The sequence below is a fragment of the Pleurodeles waltl genome, chromosome 3_1, assembly GCF_031143425.1.
Source record: "Pleurodeles waltl isolate 20211129_DDA chromosome 3_1, aPleWal1.hap1.20221129, whole genome shotgun sequence".
Lineage (NCBI taxonomy): Eukaryota > Metazoa > Chordata > Amphibia > Caudata > Salamandridae > Pleurodeles > Pleurodeles waltl.
In genome coordinates, this window is record NC_090440.1 from 848,369,141 (window position 1) to 848,388,289 (window position 19,149).

The window sequence follows — 19,149 nt, forward strand, 5'->3', positions numbered from 1 at the left end:
TGGGGAAGATTTCATTGGGGTGGGTTGAGAGGATTGGAGTGGGGTGGATTGGAGTCTATCAGACGGGGGTGGGGTGGATTGGTGTGGGATGACGCAGGGTGGATTGGGGTGGATTGTAGTGGGGTGGATTGAAGTGGGATGCATTGCAGTCTGATGCATGATTAAGTGTTAAAATATTAGATTTTGCAATATTTAGAACAAGATAAATGTCATCTTTTAAGAACAGTGCCTTGAGCAAAAACAAAAGAAAACATGAGTGCAAAGTGAGAAAAGACGACTTGGTAAAATAAAAGAAAGTTAGCTATAAAAAATAAAACTTTGCAATTTTGTTTGTCCTGCTGGGCACTAGACGTTAAAATGAACAAAACTGTACCTCAGTCATGTCAGGAGCAGGGGACAGGCACTGATTAAGATGAAACAATCAGTGCTTGGTCCCTGCTCCACACAGAATGGAAATGATGCCAGGCCTGCAGTGAAGAATTATGAGTCTATAAAGCAGTGTGCCACAAAAGTCAACAAATGATAAGTGACAGGCGGGCTCCAATACCTCTATGTACACAACAGTTTAGCAAGCAAGATGCATGCGCTAGCACATGCACTCACAGGCTTGACTCTAAAAACAAAGGATCGCAGAAGCTGTTGCTGATGTCTTGGGGTGTTTTCAGACCCCTTAAAGGACATCAGCTGCTTATAGCCTCTAAAGATAAGCTGAAAAGCCTCTCTTTGCAGTGGGTCCCAGCTCATCTTTGCTGCCACCATTTGATTTTGGCTCTTCACCGGCAGACCGTGTAAAGGGAACCAAGATCGTGTGACACATGGTGGCATCATGTGAGTTGGCAGGTCTGCTGCAGGGTAAAAGAAAAAAGAGTCTCCCGGCTATCCTTTGTTTAAAGGGATCCTTCTGGCTGAGGGGAAGCTACTGGCAGAAGTGTAGGCTTTCTCGTCAACCAAAACTACACCACCACTCCTTGAGCACATCTAATGGCCCTTCCCCTGACCATATGAGGCATGTTACCACCAAAGGCCCTCCTGCTCGCCCTCTCTACCAGGCTCCCCAGGTCTTTCCTACTTGGCAGACAACACTCATGTGTGACCTTCCCATAAGATCCTCTAGTTTTTCCTGCTTGCCCACACCAACAGGGTCTCCGATATTCACCCCCCTGCCTCTTCTCCTTTAAGGCAGCCTCACTTGCTCCCTTCCCCCACCACCACCACCTGGATCTCTCCTGCTTGACCCCTGCCCTCAACATATACTCTTACACCTTTCTCCAGGCTGACTGAGGCACTTCCAACTGCCTTGCCTCCTCCTGGGAGCATCAACTGGGAAGAAGCAGACGGCTACATGAGGGATGGGGAGGCAGCCCAGAGTTGCCACCAGAAGTCAGGTAGGTAATGGAAGATTGTTAAGAAAAATGTTGATGGTATGTGTGCGTGTGTGTGCACACATTCATGTCTGAGTGTGTATGTATGAATGGCTTGCTTGAGAAGTGTACTGAGCCTGTCTGGACTATAGTGAAATTCTGACAGTTGCACAGTGTTGTCAATATTTGGCAACTTATGGCATCTATGAGATGATGCCTTTTTCCGAAACGTGTTGAAACTATGGTAAAATGCTGGCCCGCTATAAACAGTGGTAACTCTTGGCAATTTGTGGGCATCCATTGGATGATTACCATTCTAGAGCTTGACACAATTCCAGCCCTCACCCAATAGTGGCAATTCTTGGAAACATTTTGACTTCCGTTGGGTGATGCCCATTACCCAGCATGGTAAAATGCCTAAGGACGGCAATTCTTTAACCTTCTGGGCATCCATTGGATGATATCCATTACTGACCTCGAAACTTGTGGCCTTGGCACTATGGTGGTAATTCTGGCAATACATGGGCATTTTATTGAGTGATTCCCATTCCTAATGCGAATAAAATTCTCCCCAGCATAACTGTGGTAATTATTGGAAACCTGAAATCATACAGGGAGTGATGTGTTTGGCAAATACTGGAATTCAATGGGTGATGACCGTTGCTCAGCCCTGATAAAAAAGGTTGGCAGTGGCACAATAGTTGCAATTTTTGGCAACTTGTGGACTTCCATTGCATGATGACTATTGCTCATCTATGATAAACTGCTAACAATAACAGTATTGTGCAGGGCTGTTTCATGCTCAAACAAGTGCTGCTAAATGTTCTACCTATTCAACACAGAATGAATCAGAAGCTGAGCTTGAGAAGACAAGTTTTAAAATGGGGCTGAGATTCATAGCGTAAGACAGACACTTTTCATTTATGTGTGGATTTGTTTTCTTCCTAGTGTGATACCGCATTTGCTTCACTGACATTGTTTTAGTGTGGGTGGAAGAATAGAAAGGACTGTGTCAATACAATGGCACCCCTATGCTTTTTTGCTAGACAAAAGCATTGATTGTGAATAACGTTTTGAGTTGGATACTTAGGGGCATATTTATACTCTGTTTGCGCCGAATGTGCGTCAAAAATTTTGACGTACATTTGGTGAAAAACGTGCGCCATATTCATACTATGACCCCGTGGACGTCAAAATTCCTCCGTGTGCGTCATTTTCTGGATGGGGAAACTGCCTTGCGTTAATGACATGCAAGGTAGGCGTTCCCGCCCAAAAAATGACTTAAAGGCCTGTGCCCCTTATTTATACTCCTGCGTCATTTTGATGCACAGGAGGGGGCGGGCCTTAAAAAATGGGGCACAGCCTGATGTGCGCCATTTTGTAGCGCCTGGGTGAGGGCAGGCGTTAAGGGACCTGTGGGCTCACTTCCATAGTCTCAGACCATGGAAGCAGTCCAGAGGTGCCCTTCCCTGCTCCCAGGGACACCCCCTGCCACCCTCGCCCACCCCAGTAGGACGCCCATGGATGGGGAACCCATCCCAGGTAAGTACAGGTAAGTTGAGGTAGGTATTATTTTTTATTTTTTTAAAGTGGCATGGGGGGCCTAATTTGGCCCCCCTTACATGCCACTGTGCCCAATGGCCACGCCCAGGGGACAGAAGTTTCCTGGGCATGGCCATTGGGCAAGAGGGCATGACTCCTGTCTTTGCAAAGACACAAGTCATTTCAATGGGGGTTGTGCATCAATAAATGGCGCAAGTCCGGTTTGAGCCATGATTTTTTACTCAAACCTGACTTGCACCATTTTTTGACGCACAACCCCCATTTTCCCCTACGCCGCTGCTGCCTGGTTTGAGTCATTTTTTTCTACTCTGACCAGCCCGCAGCGCCGGCTAACGTCAATCCTTAAATAAGGCACCCGCATGGCGTGTAGGAATGGCATTAGCTGGTGGTAAATTTTTTGACGCAAACTAGCGCCGGCGCTGGTTTGCGTCAAAAAGTATAAATATGGGCCTTACTTTTGTAGATGGTTTTTTACAAGAAACCTCTGCATTTTATAGCATTGAGATCACATGTAAAAATCTATACAAATTGCACAATATTCTGCATAATTAGCTGCACATATTATGCCACACAATGTTCTGTTTCATGTCCTAATATTTATTATCCTGCAGACTCATTTGAGCCTCTGTTGCGACATAGTTTAAGTGGCCCTTCCTATAGGCAATTAATACAAATTCATTCTCTGATGTATTTACGTCATACAGAGCAATCATTACTTTTCAACATCTTCAGAAAACTGCAAAATTATTCTTTCTTATGTTCCGAATTGGTTCAATCTTTCTCTCAAGGTTTAGTACTTAAAAAAGCATCATAAAAATGTCTACCTAAATAAACATCTCTTCATTCAACACATTAACTTAAAAAATGACTCCAAGATACTTTTTAATGAGAACCAGAGGGGAATATTCACGAAGGCATTTACGAGTACCCGAATTAGCACTGCAGGAGAAGTACTTCCCACAGTCATTAACTTCAGAACATAGACAAGAAGTCCTTAAGATATCCAGAGACCTGTTTCCCAGCATGTCTCAATGCTGAGGCCTTAATACCTTCCCAGGTAAAAGTTGTTGCACGGGCACTCAGGCATCATGGATGCTAGACAATGCTAATACCTTTAAACCTCACAGTCGGTCCTTGGACATGTCGGCTGTGACCAGAAGTGGCCAATCTCGTTGTAGAAAGTGGTTTGGACTGAGCCATCAGAGCAGAGGTTGAATGGGCGTTTGAAAAACAATTGTATGGGCCTTTTCTACCTTGCTCAGTTTCTGTACAGTTAGTGGAAGATGTTTCAGAGAAGAGTGCATGAGCTCTACATAGTAGTGAGGTATTAGGCAATATTTGCTTTGATTTTACAGTGGTACAACTGGTAGATGCTACGCTGAACTAGAAATCGACATTCAAAGATGCACACTTGGAATATGAACACAGCAGGGAATGTTAGTAGGGAACGGTGGGAAATGACATGACACTTTCCAAGGTAAAAATAGCAGATTTGATAGGATATTTACATGAACAACATCTCAACTAAATGATGTGACATGCTGGCGTAATTACAAGCAATTCGCAGAACAAACATAATGTGGAATGCAGAATTATACAGGCATCAATGGAACCTGCCAGAGCCTAATCAAAACTCAGACAAAAATGTTATGGAAGCCTTAGCAAACAACAATAATGGATTACCGGGGAGAAAACACAGTCTGCCTCAGCCAAGCTCCCGAGAAAGGCATAGTTGCCCAAGAAGCTGCAGGTTCAGAGGCATATATGACGGTTTCACAGGCATACAGAAACTTTGTCTCCATGTGCCTGCACATTAAAGCTATACCTATTTGCTTTGTCAATGCTTGGCAGTGGTGATAGTTGTAATGGAGTTGGTAGTGTGTCGTTGGCAATGGTGCCGGTAATGGTGACAGTGGTGCTGTTGGTGGTGATAAGAGGTATTGTGGAGCTGGTATTGTTGGTATGGTATTAGTAATAGGTTGGTGGTATTGGTGTTAGTGGTATAAGTGGGGGTTATCAATGATGGTAGTATTGGAGGTGATATTTTTGTGGTGGTTGAGTTGGTAGTGGTTATATTGTAGTATTGTGGGATTGTAAGTAGTAATGTGGTATTGATGATGGCAATATTGGTGGTTGTGATGGTTACTGGTGGTGGTAATATCTCATTCATGATGGTGGTTATATTGGATGTGGAAATGGCAATGATGGTATCAGTGGTGGTTGTAATACTGGTGGTGATGTTATTTTGCTACTGGTGGTGGTATTGATTGTGATGGAATTGTAGATTATGGTATTGCTGTTGGTATTTGTGGTATTGGCAGTAATAGTAATGGTGGCACAGTTGGTGTTATTGTTGGTGGTGGTACGGGCACTGTGCTGATATGGTTAGAGACATTTTATGGGTTGTGGGGTTAGTGCTGGTAGTATAGTTTTATATTGGTGGTTTAACGGTGTGGTGTCCGTCATGGAGGCTCTGTCACTATGGTAATATTGTCAAAGAACTGGAATTTTGCTGGTGTTTGTGGGCATTTTGGTAGTTGTGGAGGTGTTAGCGGTATCAGTGGATGTTTGTGATGCTGCTATTGGTAGTAGTGGTAACCAAGTAGTGATGGTAATGGCGATGCTTTTGGTGGCAAAAGGTATTGTGGTGGTTATACTGAGCTATTTATATTGGTGGTATTCATAATGGCCATGATAATGTTTTAAGGGAGGTGAGTGTATGGATGATAGTGCTAGTGATGGTACTGATGGTATGAGTGGTGGTCATGTTTGTGGCACTAGTGACAGTAAAGGTGGTGGTACAGTTGGTGGTACTGTGGGTATTGATGCAGTTGGCATTGAAGGTGGGTTACTGTGGGTAGTGATGGTATCTGTTGTTGTCTTCGTGGTGGTGGGATTGCAGGTGGTGTTAGTGGTGGCTGTGATATCATTAGTAGCATTACTGGTATTTCTTATTTGATAAGATTGATGGGGATATTGGGGCTGTGTGCCACTGGCGGTGGTTTTACTTGTGGTTGTCTTGATCTTGATAGCACCGATGATACTGGCAGTGACTGCTGCAGGAAAAACGATTGTATTCTTTATACAGATCATGTATTAGATGAATGATTAACTATAGTAAAAGGTATGATGGCTGAGTGTTCTCTTTAAATGTTAAGCAGTGCATCATGCATTGCACTGCGAGCACTCCATGAGCGGCAGAATGATGCACCAAACAACCAATGGCATGGATGTGGAAAACCCCTCTGGCATAATCTAAGATGTGACTGACAATGTTTAAGCCAATAGCTGAAAAAGGCGGATCCAACTAAGCCAATAGTGGAAGTCCACTCCATACATATTGTAAATATTATGCCTTACAGACGTCAACTCAGAATTAAAATGTGGGAAAGCAAAAGGAGATAGGCTACACATGGATATGCCAGTATTTAGAATTTCAAAATGTTTGCCCATTTCAAAAATCTTGGAGGAGCAGGTGGCTCACCATGGATGTTTCAATGGACATTTTGAGTAGAAAAGAGGCATCTGTGAGTGGGCAGGACCAGGTCTGGGAGCAAGGCAGTTTTATGTGGCAGTGTTGTATTGTAGATTGGAAGACTGTGGAAAGTTACTCAGAGTTTGGAGTGGAGGTGTGTGAAATTTCATCATTTAATTAAGTTTGTGAAAGATGTTTTTTAGAGTAAAATGTGGTTTGCAGATATCTCAGGTGACGTTTAAGGTCTCGCCTACTATAAAGTGTTTATGTGTCTGTTGAGACGCATATTATGGCGCGCCAAGAACACAGAAGGGCTTGGCGTTTTCCCATTACTTACCATTGGTTGGCTCTCTTTGGCACTCTCATTTGCCAAGAGGAAAGTGGATGGCGGAAAGGAGGACTTAAAAGTGAGTGAATTTGGAAGTTAGCAACATCGGATTCAGAGGCCTTACTCTTGCAATCCACGGGCTTGCAGTGCATCTGTTTGCTCCAGTCACAGCAGCACTGGGGTTGTCTCACCACACTGAAAGCATTAGAAAGACTGCGCCACTAGTTTCTAAATATTCGGTGGAATTTGCTTTTTCAACACAACGAAAAAATAAGTGACACTCAACACCGCATGCGCCTATGTATTAGCATACTTTCTATGTAATTATAGAAGGGATATTTTGTCCCGTCTCTTCAAGCGCCAAGCTGTAATTGAGCAAGGTAATGTAGCTCTATTGGAAATATATTAAAAGCGCAAGAAGCATGGTGTGCTTGGAACAGTGTTCAGTACATTTCAGTCCTTTTAGGATCTCATTATACAGTGTCATATCCCCATTAGAAATTAATACATCACGCCTCATCCAGAAAGCCTACAGGAGGCATGGAAGACTGAATAGCGACAACAAGGTAATCTATTATCCAATATAAAAAACTTAAGGCGCAAGTCACATCGGTTATATTGAACGCAAATTATTCCACATCCAGAAAAAAAATCGCATTTTTATCTTGAGCAAGATATGTCGGATTTAAAAAGGCAAAAGTGCTTAAATGCTTTTGGGTTCAAAAGGGTGGTTAGAGGGGGCAGCAGAATGTTTAAAGCTCCCAAGCGCTCAATGTAATTGAGGGAGATACCCACAAAGGAAGCCAATTGCACGTAGGGTTGAAGTAAGTCAAAAGTCCACAAAGGCTGCCCCTCCCAGGTAGGGTTGAAGTGAGTAAAACCCCACAAAGGATGCCAGTCCTACACAGGGGACTATTACGCTGTGATTATACAACTCTGGCCGGTTCCAGGTGGTTTAGCGTTCTTGCATCTGAGATTGTTGGTACGGATAGACCAGGCGTGGTACCAGAATATTGTGCCTAAATATTGTGTGACAAAATGTAGTGCTTAAAAAAGAATGTCCTCATTTGAGTTATTAATGGAAAATCTACATTCAATAGAACAATATTTTTGTAAACAATCCATAGACAGAATATTTTGCCAGACAACATTTCTGTTACAGATATTCTGACATATAGTCCAAAAGGATATTGTGACTCAGTCTGCCACCCTCAATTTCCTTTGCCACGTATGAGGTGGGGGATCGGGGTTACAGACAATTTGGATTCTGGGCCTCAGGGTGGTGGCTGCGACTGGGAACACTGTGGAAGTGATGGGGAATGAGGGCAAGTAAAGAATTGTGCAGAGGGCAGGGCTGCCCATGCACTCTGCCACAAGGTGGCGTTGGGCTTAGGGCAGAGGATGGGGAGCTGTCACCAGACTCTGGGCGCCCACTTGCTGCTGAGGGAGTACTTGCGAATGAGAGGTCATGATTGTTCCACTGGAACAAAGGACTCGTACGACTCCCCTGTGACAAAACATGTCTGAAGTCCCTATATTCGTAGCAAATATATTGTCTGGCAGAAATATGATATTGTAAATATCATTTACAAAAATATTGTCCCACTAGGTGCAGATTTTCTAATTTTCTATTATTAATTGCAGTCAGGATATTATTTTGGATATTAAATTTGCGTTACAATACGTCTCTCAAATTATATTGTATTTACAATATTCTGGTGTCGTACCAAATAAATGACGTTTTCAGCTCGTGAAGCATTATAATAAAAAAAAATATATATATGCAACTTTGCAAGTAGACCGATTTCACAAATGTGCGCACCCCTACTTTAAACCAGAACACTTAAATGTTGAGGGGAAGTGGAGATATATATCTTTGGCTTAAGTACAGATTAGCATTATCATTTTTGGGGGTTGAGATGCAAGTGACCAAAATTCTTTTCACACTAGCAAACTGGCTTACACTAAACATTCTCAGTTTCACTAAAGTTCGATGCCCCTGATATGTTGCTATGGAGATAGCAGATTCACTTCTACATTTGGCAGCGCTAGCCTTCAAATCCTCTCTGCCACGGCCCCCTCTCAGAGGTCTCTATGTAGTGGCAGCATAAACTGCTTGCAGTGCTAAAAGTGACTGCTGCGCACAACTTCTGGTTCACAGCAGGGATGTAATGCAAGTCTCTGCAGCCCACGTAGCGCAAGCTGGTCCCTAACACTCTAGGGGGCTCACAACCGTTCAAAAGAGCCCCATTCAGCTAATGACTATCTCTGCTATCTGAGGTACTCGGAGGCCCTCATCACATTCTGTGGGGGGCATCTATTTGTGTTACGCCACTGGCTCATAGACTTGTAGCATTAATGTACTTTTTGCAGAATCCTTCTGCATCCAATAAATCACAAAATCCAAACCTGGATGGGTCAAATCATTTACTATTTCACACAACAAAGATTTCTGAGTTCCAAGGTTCCTGTTTAGGAGCAAATGTAAAATTGTTGCCTCATAACAGTAACCTTGAACTAAAGAAGGCTAAAAGTGATTTTGAGTGGCAATATAATAACCAGCCATGTTTTATGAAAAACACAATAAAAAACAACCTTGATGTAATTTATTCATTTATAAGTTGAACACAAATTCATCATCTGATAGTCAACATCTTTAAAGACTGAACTATAAGCAGAACTAGAGACAACTGCCCAGAAAAAAAAACCTAAGTGTGCACTTGGATAGTCATTTGACTGCAGTGTTAAAAGGCAAAAGATGCCTTTGATGCTTTGGTTGGCTGTAGCGTACTTGACTAGTCTGTCATAATGTCTACTTCCAATGCAGGCCCTGAATCCTCATGCTGTCAGGCCTCCAGCTTTTAGCACCTCATCTCTCCAAGAACCTCCTCACTTTATTCTGTCTCCTGCTTCCTTCACTGCCTCTCCTGGTCCCACCTTTCCTCTTCTGCTTAACCTACCCACAAGGCACTACCGCTCAGTCCAGTGAGATTCAAGCATTTTGGGGGAGATCATCCCATTCCCGTAACTTTGTCCTGATTTTCTGTTCTCCTCTTTCCTGTCTCCTGAGCCCTCATTTCCGTGTCTTTGTACCACGTGAACTCCTTGAAGTGTCATTAGAGTTGTGTAAAGTGTTCTAGAGGCGTCTGACTGGGGAATAATTGCAACAATGGCAAACCCAATGGAATATTTCTACCAAGACGGGAAAAGCAGAAAGGAGAGATAGAGAAGGATGGAATGGGTACAAAGGGAAGCATAAGAAGTAGGAGGGAAACATGGAATGGGGTAAAGCTTCAAAAGGGAAATGTTTGGAAGAGGTGGGGAGTAGAGAATGAAAATAAGGGTCAGAAAGTGCCAGGGTCAGAATGGAGTGAAATCGTTATTTGGATGGCAAGGGGGAAGAGATGCATAGAGGGTTACAGAGGAGAGAGATAATCAGCATTGATTAGGGAAGAAGGGTTACAAAGTACTTCCCCCATCCCCCAAAACACAAAAAACAAAGGATGATATGAAAAGTAGGGCGAGCCAGTGGAAAGGCTCCAGTGAGAAACAAATGCTTAAAGACAGTTATTTGTCGGGTTGATTTCACAGAAAAGGAGAATGCCAGCCATTCACAAATGTTGATGAAGATAATCTGTCAGGAGATGTTTGTCATGAATGCGTTTGCCAAATATGGTATGCCTCTGAATGAAAGAGATCTACTCTACAAGTGGCAGTAACAGCAAGTTGTTACTGCATTTAACAGTATATTGAATGGTGTCATCTATTTGGTTACATCACTACAAAAAACTAAAGAAACAGCGACAATATCAATAGGTAGGTCAAATAAGTTGCATGGCGATCTGGCTAAAGAAAATACTAAACTTTCTTATTATTTTAACCCTAAAGATTAGGTAGAAGAGCAACAAGATAGCATCATCTAGATAGTTAAGTGGAGGTAAAAGTTTAAAAAAAAACTATAATAAAATAGCAAGAAAATACGAGTTTGTTGTAATAAACTATGTTATGCCACTTTATTTTGAAAAGCGATATAACCATCAGAGTAGTCACCTTCTAGAATAGCTTTATAAAGGACATGGTCAGAGGGCCTTCAATGTAAAGGTAGATGTATCCTCCCAACACGAATCTCTGTCACCTGAATATTCGAAGAGCATTGTAACAAGGCCTGTTTGTTCCAGCCAGGGACATCAGAGCCCTCAGATCAACAGCTCTAGATTCAGCCATGGACTAAAACTCATGCTCCTCCTTCCCACAACTTTCACTGGAAGCTTCCCCACCTGGCAGATAGAACTGTGATACACCTACACCACAGTGGGGGATACCCATCAGTTCTTTACATAAATCGGTGAAAATCATTCTAAAGTATTGAGAGCAATAAGATCACAGCAGTGGGTGGACAAGGGTTTATGGAGTCCTAGTCCAAGGCTATGGGAAATGCTTCTGCGCCACCGCAGGGGATCACACATCTCCTAGCAGCCATATTTGGATGTCACTGATACGTTCAGCCAGGCTTTGTATAGCTCAATCCTGCATTCGCAACATTTCCTCTAAAACTATAGCTGCCTTTGATAACTGAAATGTACATATAAATGTGATGTATTTGTTTCTCTATCATTTTAACTCCACATATGCAGGGTCCAGTTCTATATTATTTTATGCCCCGCCTTGAGATAGAATAATGCTTGTGCATTGTGCAAGTTAAATATCCTACATAGGCTTTATGCTTTCCGTTAGTCTGTGTTTGTGCATTTGAGTGGTGTAGTTGGTGTGCTTCCTTAGCCAAGGTACACTAGACACGAAATTCACGCTTCAAAGTTAATTGTACATTATTCTGTACAAGCGGGTTGGAATGTTGTGTGTGTTTCCAAAATTACCACATCTTTTGTTGCTTCAGCTACAAAGAGCATTTCTATTTATTTACTGAACATTAGCAGCGACTGCAGCTGAGCTCTAAAGGGTGATCTCTCACTTTCTAGATTCTATAGCTAATGGTGTACATAGTGCTTTCTAAGAGAACATTATGTTCAGCTTGGCGCTGCAAACACAGTGTTCAAGCAAGGAGGCCCTCACCAGCTCCATACAAACACATGGAAAGTTCTATACTGTACAATCTCGTAAATGATGGAGGGGCAGCGAAAGAAACCTGTTACTGAGAAGCATGCTGTTGTTTGGGACACCAAATAAAAACCTTCAAGGCCACAGGTATGTGAGTATTACAAGACTCAGCAACCAACTGAATAATACTAATATGATACCAAAGACAACAGGTAGTTTGAGACTAATTAGTTAGAAATGAGTGATAAGCAATGTTGAGGTTCGGTCTTTTATTCCCACTAGCAATATTTTTAACTGCAGAGGTATTCGTTACTGTGATGATAATTGCTACTCATTTGATTTGCAGAAGAATTTTATATAATACATAGTATTAATTATTCTAAATATCAAAATTGTATGTGCACTGAAACTGGGGGTTCGGGGTCAGGCCCCCATATCTTTACCCTGAAAGAGATTCTGTGATTGGCTTGTGGGATTCCAAACACAGTATTCACCCTACTCACTGTCATTTTCCTTTGCTCTACAAAGGTCTCAGTTCCTTTGGAGACTGAGTTAATTTACCTAGGTTTGACATCAAAACATGTGGAGTTCAAAGGACAATACAGCATTGCAGGGCGCACCATTTTGTATTGCATCACAAGCTGAGCACATGCAAATGTACTGATGGGGAACTAAACATCGCACCTAGCAGCACATGTTGATATACAACAGAAACAATGTTTTGTACTCAAACATGTATTCATCGAATGCACAAACCAATTCTACTTCTGTGACATTAAATATGGTGCTGCACTATACAAGATGGCCTAATATTGAACAGAGCACTTCCAGCCATGGCTAAATGTATCCTCACGCAGTTGAAATCCTCGGTAGATCAATGAAAGTGGAGGGTTGAAATACTGCTCTAATGTGCTGGAGCTTCCCACTCCCTAGACCTTCCCTGAAATATTTCATATCAGACCATACTTATGTTCAATGGAGAATCTGGCCATGAGCTTGATCCTTCAGCTATTTCATTCATTTTAAAAGATGTTAAGAAGATCTACAAACCCAGAAAATGCACTGAATTTTGTAGATATTGGTCGATGTCAAGCAAAACTCAAATAATATCAGAACACCCTCTAAAATATGTTTTACAATCAATATTCAAACACAATAGTCTACGATACATGTTGACATAAAAGTGGGCCAGTTCACTACACATTAGGCTGTGCTTTACAAGCAACCGCTGCAAAGCATATTATTTTCAATCACTTTGTTCCACAAGGAGTGTTAATACGCAGTTTCATGGAGGATAACCAGGTGCACTCAGACATTTACATCCTTATAGTGCTAAGTAAATAGAATACCCAATAAAATTTGGGATACAAACATGAGAGGAAAATTCTTATGATTAAAAAAATCTCATTTCCTCCCAGACTAGAGTAAGCAACGATACAGACTTCTCTATTCCAAAAAGTCAGTCCCGCGATAGCAACACCAATAACCTCTTTTATGGCCTCCTTTACAGTTTAGTGGAATAGTAGCCTCTTTCTAAATCCATGAGGATCCCGCTTTTCAAAGCGTACGCTTCCCCATCTATTGTAGAACCTTAGCTTGCTCCATTCCTGGAAACCCCTACCACTGGGCCACTGGTCTAGGGATGCTGCAAGGCCTGCCTACGTAAATCATGCCTTTCAATGTTTGTTTTCCTGATGTGGGCCACCATGCCTTACAAGGTATTGTAATATTACTGTACCGGCTTGCTTCTGTAACATTATATATCACGTTAAGAGACCATTGTGGCCTACCCCTATCATAAAGTGGACGCCTTGTTCTAGGCTTAATTAGATGACACTCTAATGCACACAAGAAAGGCGGCCTTAGTATTAAAAGGAAAATTGTGGACCTTGGAAGAGTTGATGGTCCAAGGCAGGAAAAATATCAGTCTTTCTCCCAACTCCCTCTCTTGTTCATTCTCCATCTCATTCCATTATCTTCTCCCTCCCTTGCTTTCTCTCAAGACTCTTGAAAACTATCAATGACTCTTGTCATTATATTTTCTCTCCATCTGTATGTATATATGTGTGTAAATATAGCTATGCAGCACAGATCAATTTATGTGATTGGGGTAGAAACTGATAATGCAGATGTTACATGGAACATTTTCCACATTTTTCCTTCACTCTTCTGCAGGTTTTCTCTCACAATTCCATTATCTCTTTTTGCCTAAAGTGAGACAGCCACTTCATTCTCTTGCTTTATCTCTTTCTTTCAACCAATTCCTTTCTCTGTGTCTACTCTGCATCTTTACCTGCAACCTCATTCACTTACCCTTACACTCAATTATTTCATCTATATGTTATTCCCTTTCCCCTTACTCATTGGCATTAACTTGGTACAGTGGTGATTTTGGTTGCTTCGTGAGTTATACAGCCGTCCATTTCCAGTGTCACATGAAAGTATTGATGATTTTCAAAGAGCCAAACACAGCTTTCACAAACAGTCTGATTTCTTGAGTAATGTCTCCTTATAGCCTAACTGATTACTCTGTGATACAATAAATACAAAAAATGTATATTGCAACACCACCGTGCTTGTGCACAAAGATATCCAATAGTTCAAGACTATCACATCTAAGTCAGAATATCTGGATTCCCATAAACATTGGGAATAGATCCTACCTAATTCCTTGCGTGTAAATTTGTCTTATGTGGATATCTTGGAAATGTCATGAATCTTCCCTCCTGATCTTCGCTGAACACTCATGTTATACATTATTCATTTACAATTATCTCTTGCACAGCTGTATGCCTTACACAAATACCAATAGGAATCTGAGACCATACTTTCTCATGGTGCCCTTCGACAGATGGTGGAAGTTTATTTTAATTAAAGGATAACTTATATAAGACAACACCAGCTTCCACCGGAACCAGACTGTATGCATTATTTTGCTTGGGTGTTTTCGAACCAGATGCAGTTCTTGTCTGGTCTTAAAAGGTAGCAAATACAGAAATATGCCTCACATTGCAGATGTTTATCTTTGCATGCAATACTCCAAATCTGGGGGAGTTGTAGTGATCCATAGAAGACTAACATATGAGAGATGTGAAACATAAGAAAAGTAAATAAAAACCGATATAATCCAAGTAAAACAATCAATATATATGTATAGCCTAGTATAATGGATGCAGGCGAATCTGTCAAATTGACAAGGAGGATCACAATTATTTTAAAGTTTTTTACACTATCAGGTTAGGGTAAAATAGAGGCATTTGCTGTAATTATTGTTTCCAATACTGTATTGTTTTACTTCCTTATTAATATAATATATCAAGAGACCATTTGAGGCCAGCTCCACCATGACGAGGACACCTAGATGATCCAAGGCTTGCAGAAATGGCAAACCCATGTTAATACGAATGGTGACTTCAGTATTAAAAAAGAAAATGACAGAAATTCGAAAATATATGGCACTTGTTATTCCAACTTAGGCCCCACACTCTCTGAAGACTTTGCATGAAGTCATACCTTTGGTCTCAAATAGAAAGCAACATTCAATGATTAGAAACTTTGCATTAGTAACTAAAAGCCCAACTCCCAGCCCAGTGTTTGGCATTAAAAGAACATGAGACCTGTTGGCAGATGCTCAGGGTCAGTGCAAGTGTAACGGACCTTGGTCTACCACCTGTCTAGGCACTACATAGATATTTTCTCTTACAAGTATTTGGCGAGCCAGTGTACAGGAGTGAATTTCAGTTGGCCGGAACAGGCTGGGTTTGCACTGATCCGGGGTAGCATAAGATCCATAATTTCAGCCCTAGTTCAAGGCCTTACCTGAGGCTGGTGGAACAACTCAACAGCACTCCCTTCTACCTGAACAACATTCAACAGATAATTTGTCAAGCAGGAGTTTGGAACATCCATCTCTAACTTCTAACTAAAGAGGGTGGTTTGACTGAACCTTTTTTTAATCTCCACCTGAGGCCAGTCTGAATAGTTTTCTGCATTCACTTCCATGTGAAAACAACAAGCACAATTTTTGGTTAAAAAGGTAAATATTAAAAAACGATACTGCACTTCTTAACATTGCTTCGCCCGTTTCTATGTACTTCTGGTTTAGGTAGTTATGGTTGAAAAGATTTAGCCAGCATGCCACAGTGAAGTCAGGAGTTGAAGGAAGCAATGCATCTCAGATCTCTTTATTCTGAATCACCACTAGACCATGTAAATTTAAAAAGTAAGCCATACCAAGGTTTTGTGGACAAAAAGTTTAATCAGAATGTAAGAGAGAAGAAGCGTGAACACGTGTTGCGGCTCAGACAATTAAGAGGAAGACTACCATAGAAAAAGATCACTGTTGCTGATAGGATTTTAAATAAAGAATTAGCTCTTCGGCGTAATTTAAAGGGAAACATTTAAAATTTGGTGGCGTAGGAGCCTCACCATACAGCACCATCGTATCCATGATTCCTCTGCTTCAGTAAGAGGCGGAAGAACCACCAAGTTTCCAACTACAGTGCCTCTGCTTGCTAGGCCTTGTGAATTTGTATCCAAGAAACAAAAAAGGATCAAGATGGCTGTGATATCATAGTGGCCCAAACTATAGTTACTTTTCTCTGACACTGCTCTGGCTGTACCTGTAGAAGCACCTTTGGCAAAATGGCCAAAGCACCAGAGCAGTAAGGATTGTTTCAATAACCGATGTCGCTGCAAGAACATTTAATAAGACACAAAGATTGTTCTGTTTCTGACGTGAATAGTTAGTAATATTTTACTATCAAATTTTTATTACAATTCAACTATCATAACTATGTAAAAAGATACGTATATTAAAAAATCTATGGGTTCAGCAAGCTCAGACTTATAATCATGCCCACTGAGTGCATGAATGAGAGACAGCTTGTCTTGTTCAGCCTGCTCTCATTTCTTGAAGATTTAAGCAGATGGCCACAAAATGCAAATGCTCAGAAAAATATATCTTTGGAAATAGTCCTGCAAATGGATTACAATGCACTACTAAATGGAAAGAGCAGTTTAAGAGAGTGTATAATTAAAGCTTGGGAGGTGCAGCCCCCTCGGAATGCGCACTGTCTGGTCTGCAGACAGTGCGCATTGCATGCGCATTCCGAGGGTGCTGTTGTGAGATTGCACTGGCGTCTGCTCCCTTATGGGAGGCAAGGCCAATGCTGTGGCACTATTTCTGCCAGGCTGACCAGCAGAAGTATTGTAATACGACGTTTCCATCGGTCAGCCCAGTGTAAGCATCGTAATATGACGGGGTGAGGCTACCGGTATGATGGCCGCCTCACCCTCGTGGGTTTGGCGGTCCAACGGTCGGACCGCCAAACTTGTAATGAATTCCTAAGTTCTTTCAATGTACCTATCATATAGTCGAACTTCCACTGCTTCTCTACACACACAAACTGTTATGTTAATGCAATGTTTAACCCTCTCTCCCTGACCCCTCTTTTCTGTATTCGCACAGATACACACAGACACACACACACATACCCAAACACATCTCTATTTTAATTATTTATGTGTCTATATTTATGCAACCTTGTATTCCTCTAATGTATTTCATATATTCCTTTTCCCAACTCTACTCAGCATGTATGCATATACACATCCTTATATTATTTCACGCTTTCTCAAATCTCCCCCTTCCATCGTTACTGCATGTATACGCCATTGCATCAATTTAATATCCCATATATCTCCCTACTACAAGCTCACAACTCTCCATTTATAATAAATGTATGCGCCATTATCTAAATTCACGGTTGATCATGGTCTCTCACTCCCTGCTGTAATGCACTTAAATACATTAATTGTTTAATCTAAAACACACCTCCTCTCAAGTCCTCATATATCTTGCCTTAGTACCTCTGGTGCAGGCTGCGCAAGGTTTGGTGATACTGGCTTGAATCCACCTGTAGCATCGTTGAGATAAAGCTTTGAGAACCAGATGCAAAGCTAATTCAGGAGAGTTACTTAGAACTTTCAAGAGCAGCCAATATGCTTTTTGGTTATGATCACTGTGCCCCAAGTAATTGGCAATAAAAATTAAAAAAATGCAGTATTAAATAAGTGGGCAGCACAGAAGGAGACAATGGAGCCCATGACAACAACATCACACTTGCCATAGAGGCTTCAGGTCTCTCTTTCTCATGATGTACAATCTAACTGCGGAGAAGGGATGCAGGAGTGGTAGAGCAATGCCTTGAGAAATGGTGAGAGAGGGATGTTCTGGAGTTGCCACAGATGAGGCCATGTCACAGACTTACAAACACATCCAGGTTTTTTAGCCGACCACTGGTTATTCTTCTGACAGGTGATGGTTTTCTGGCCCACCAGCTCAAAGGCCGGCTGGCACTCAAATTTCAGCGTGTCACCATGGCGGAACCTGGAACCCTCCCTCTTGCCGTAGGCTGGGACACCCGGGTCCCCACAGCTTCCCTGGTCAATTTCTAAGAGAAAGAAGCAAAAAATGAAACTGATTTTAAAACATTATACGTTAGTGCCTTACACAGAAAGTAAACCAGCTTAATGCAATAGTGCTCGCCGCCTCCTGTTTAGCCTCCAAGAACACAAACTGTTGACTTTCGTCATTTTCGATCTTTTTTGTTCTTTATTGATCAGTGAAACCGAGCCCTTCATGTGATTAATAGATGTTAAGGAATAATGTTTGTATTCTCTTAGCTCTATCCTAGATACCGCATGTACAAAGGGTATATCAAACAGGTTCCACCCCACAGACAAAAATATTTAACAAAGACAGCAGGCGGAGGAGAAAATAAGTCAGAAATGACAGAATAACAAAGAGAAAACTGGGAAGAAAACGCACAGGAAAAGAACACTACTGGTAACAGGAATAAAGGAAATGAAAAGATAGAGAAAATTAACTTTTAGAAGAGACAGAGGAGCAACTGAAAGAAAAGATCTGTAAATACAGTTTGAGAAATCATAAATAATGAGTTTAGAATAAAGAGTATTTGGATAAATGATGGGGAGAGTATCTTTCCTAGGAAGATGAAAAGTGAAACAGGACATGCAAAGATATAGGAAAACATGGGTTTTGAGAGGTTCTGTGAAGGCAAACAGCACTGCTGCAACCCCATACTGTGAACATGTATGAGCAAGAGTCGTCAATTTAAGCTGCGCTGTTAAAATCATGTGTTGCGTAAAGTTAGATAACATTGCTAGAAACACTTGCTCTATAAAGTTGAACAGATTTTCCTGCATCACGTGCTGTGTAACTTTTAATAATCCCCATTATAATTGTGTGTTCTATAAAGTTGAACAGCACCATTATAGATATGTTTTGCTGTTTTGTGTACATTTCGGCGAAGGGTTCTGTTCATGTCATCCAGTCCCCAATG

The 19,149-nt window shown here is 41.5% G+C and overlaps 1 protein-coding gene across 1 annotated transcript in view; it reads right to left on the reverse strand.

Moving 5' to 3' along the window:
- CSMD2 (CUB and Sushi multiple domains 2) overlaps nt 1-19,149 on the reverse strand; it is a 1,417,205-nt gene that overhangs the window by 441,438 nt on the left and 956,618 nt on the right. Inside the window, exon 13 of the mRNA XM_069223779.1 lies at nt 18,055-18,237. Coding sequence (XP_069079880.1) covers nt 18,055-18,237 — 183 coding nt within the window. The remainder of the gene's footprint in view (nt 1-18,054; nt 18,238-19,149) is intronic.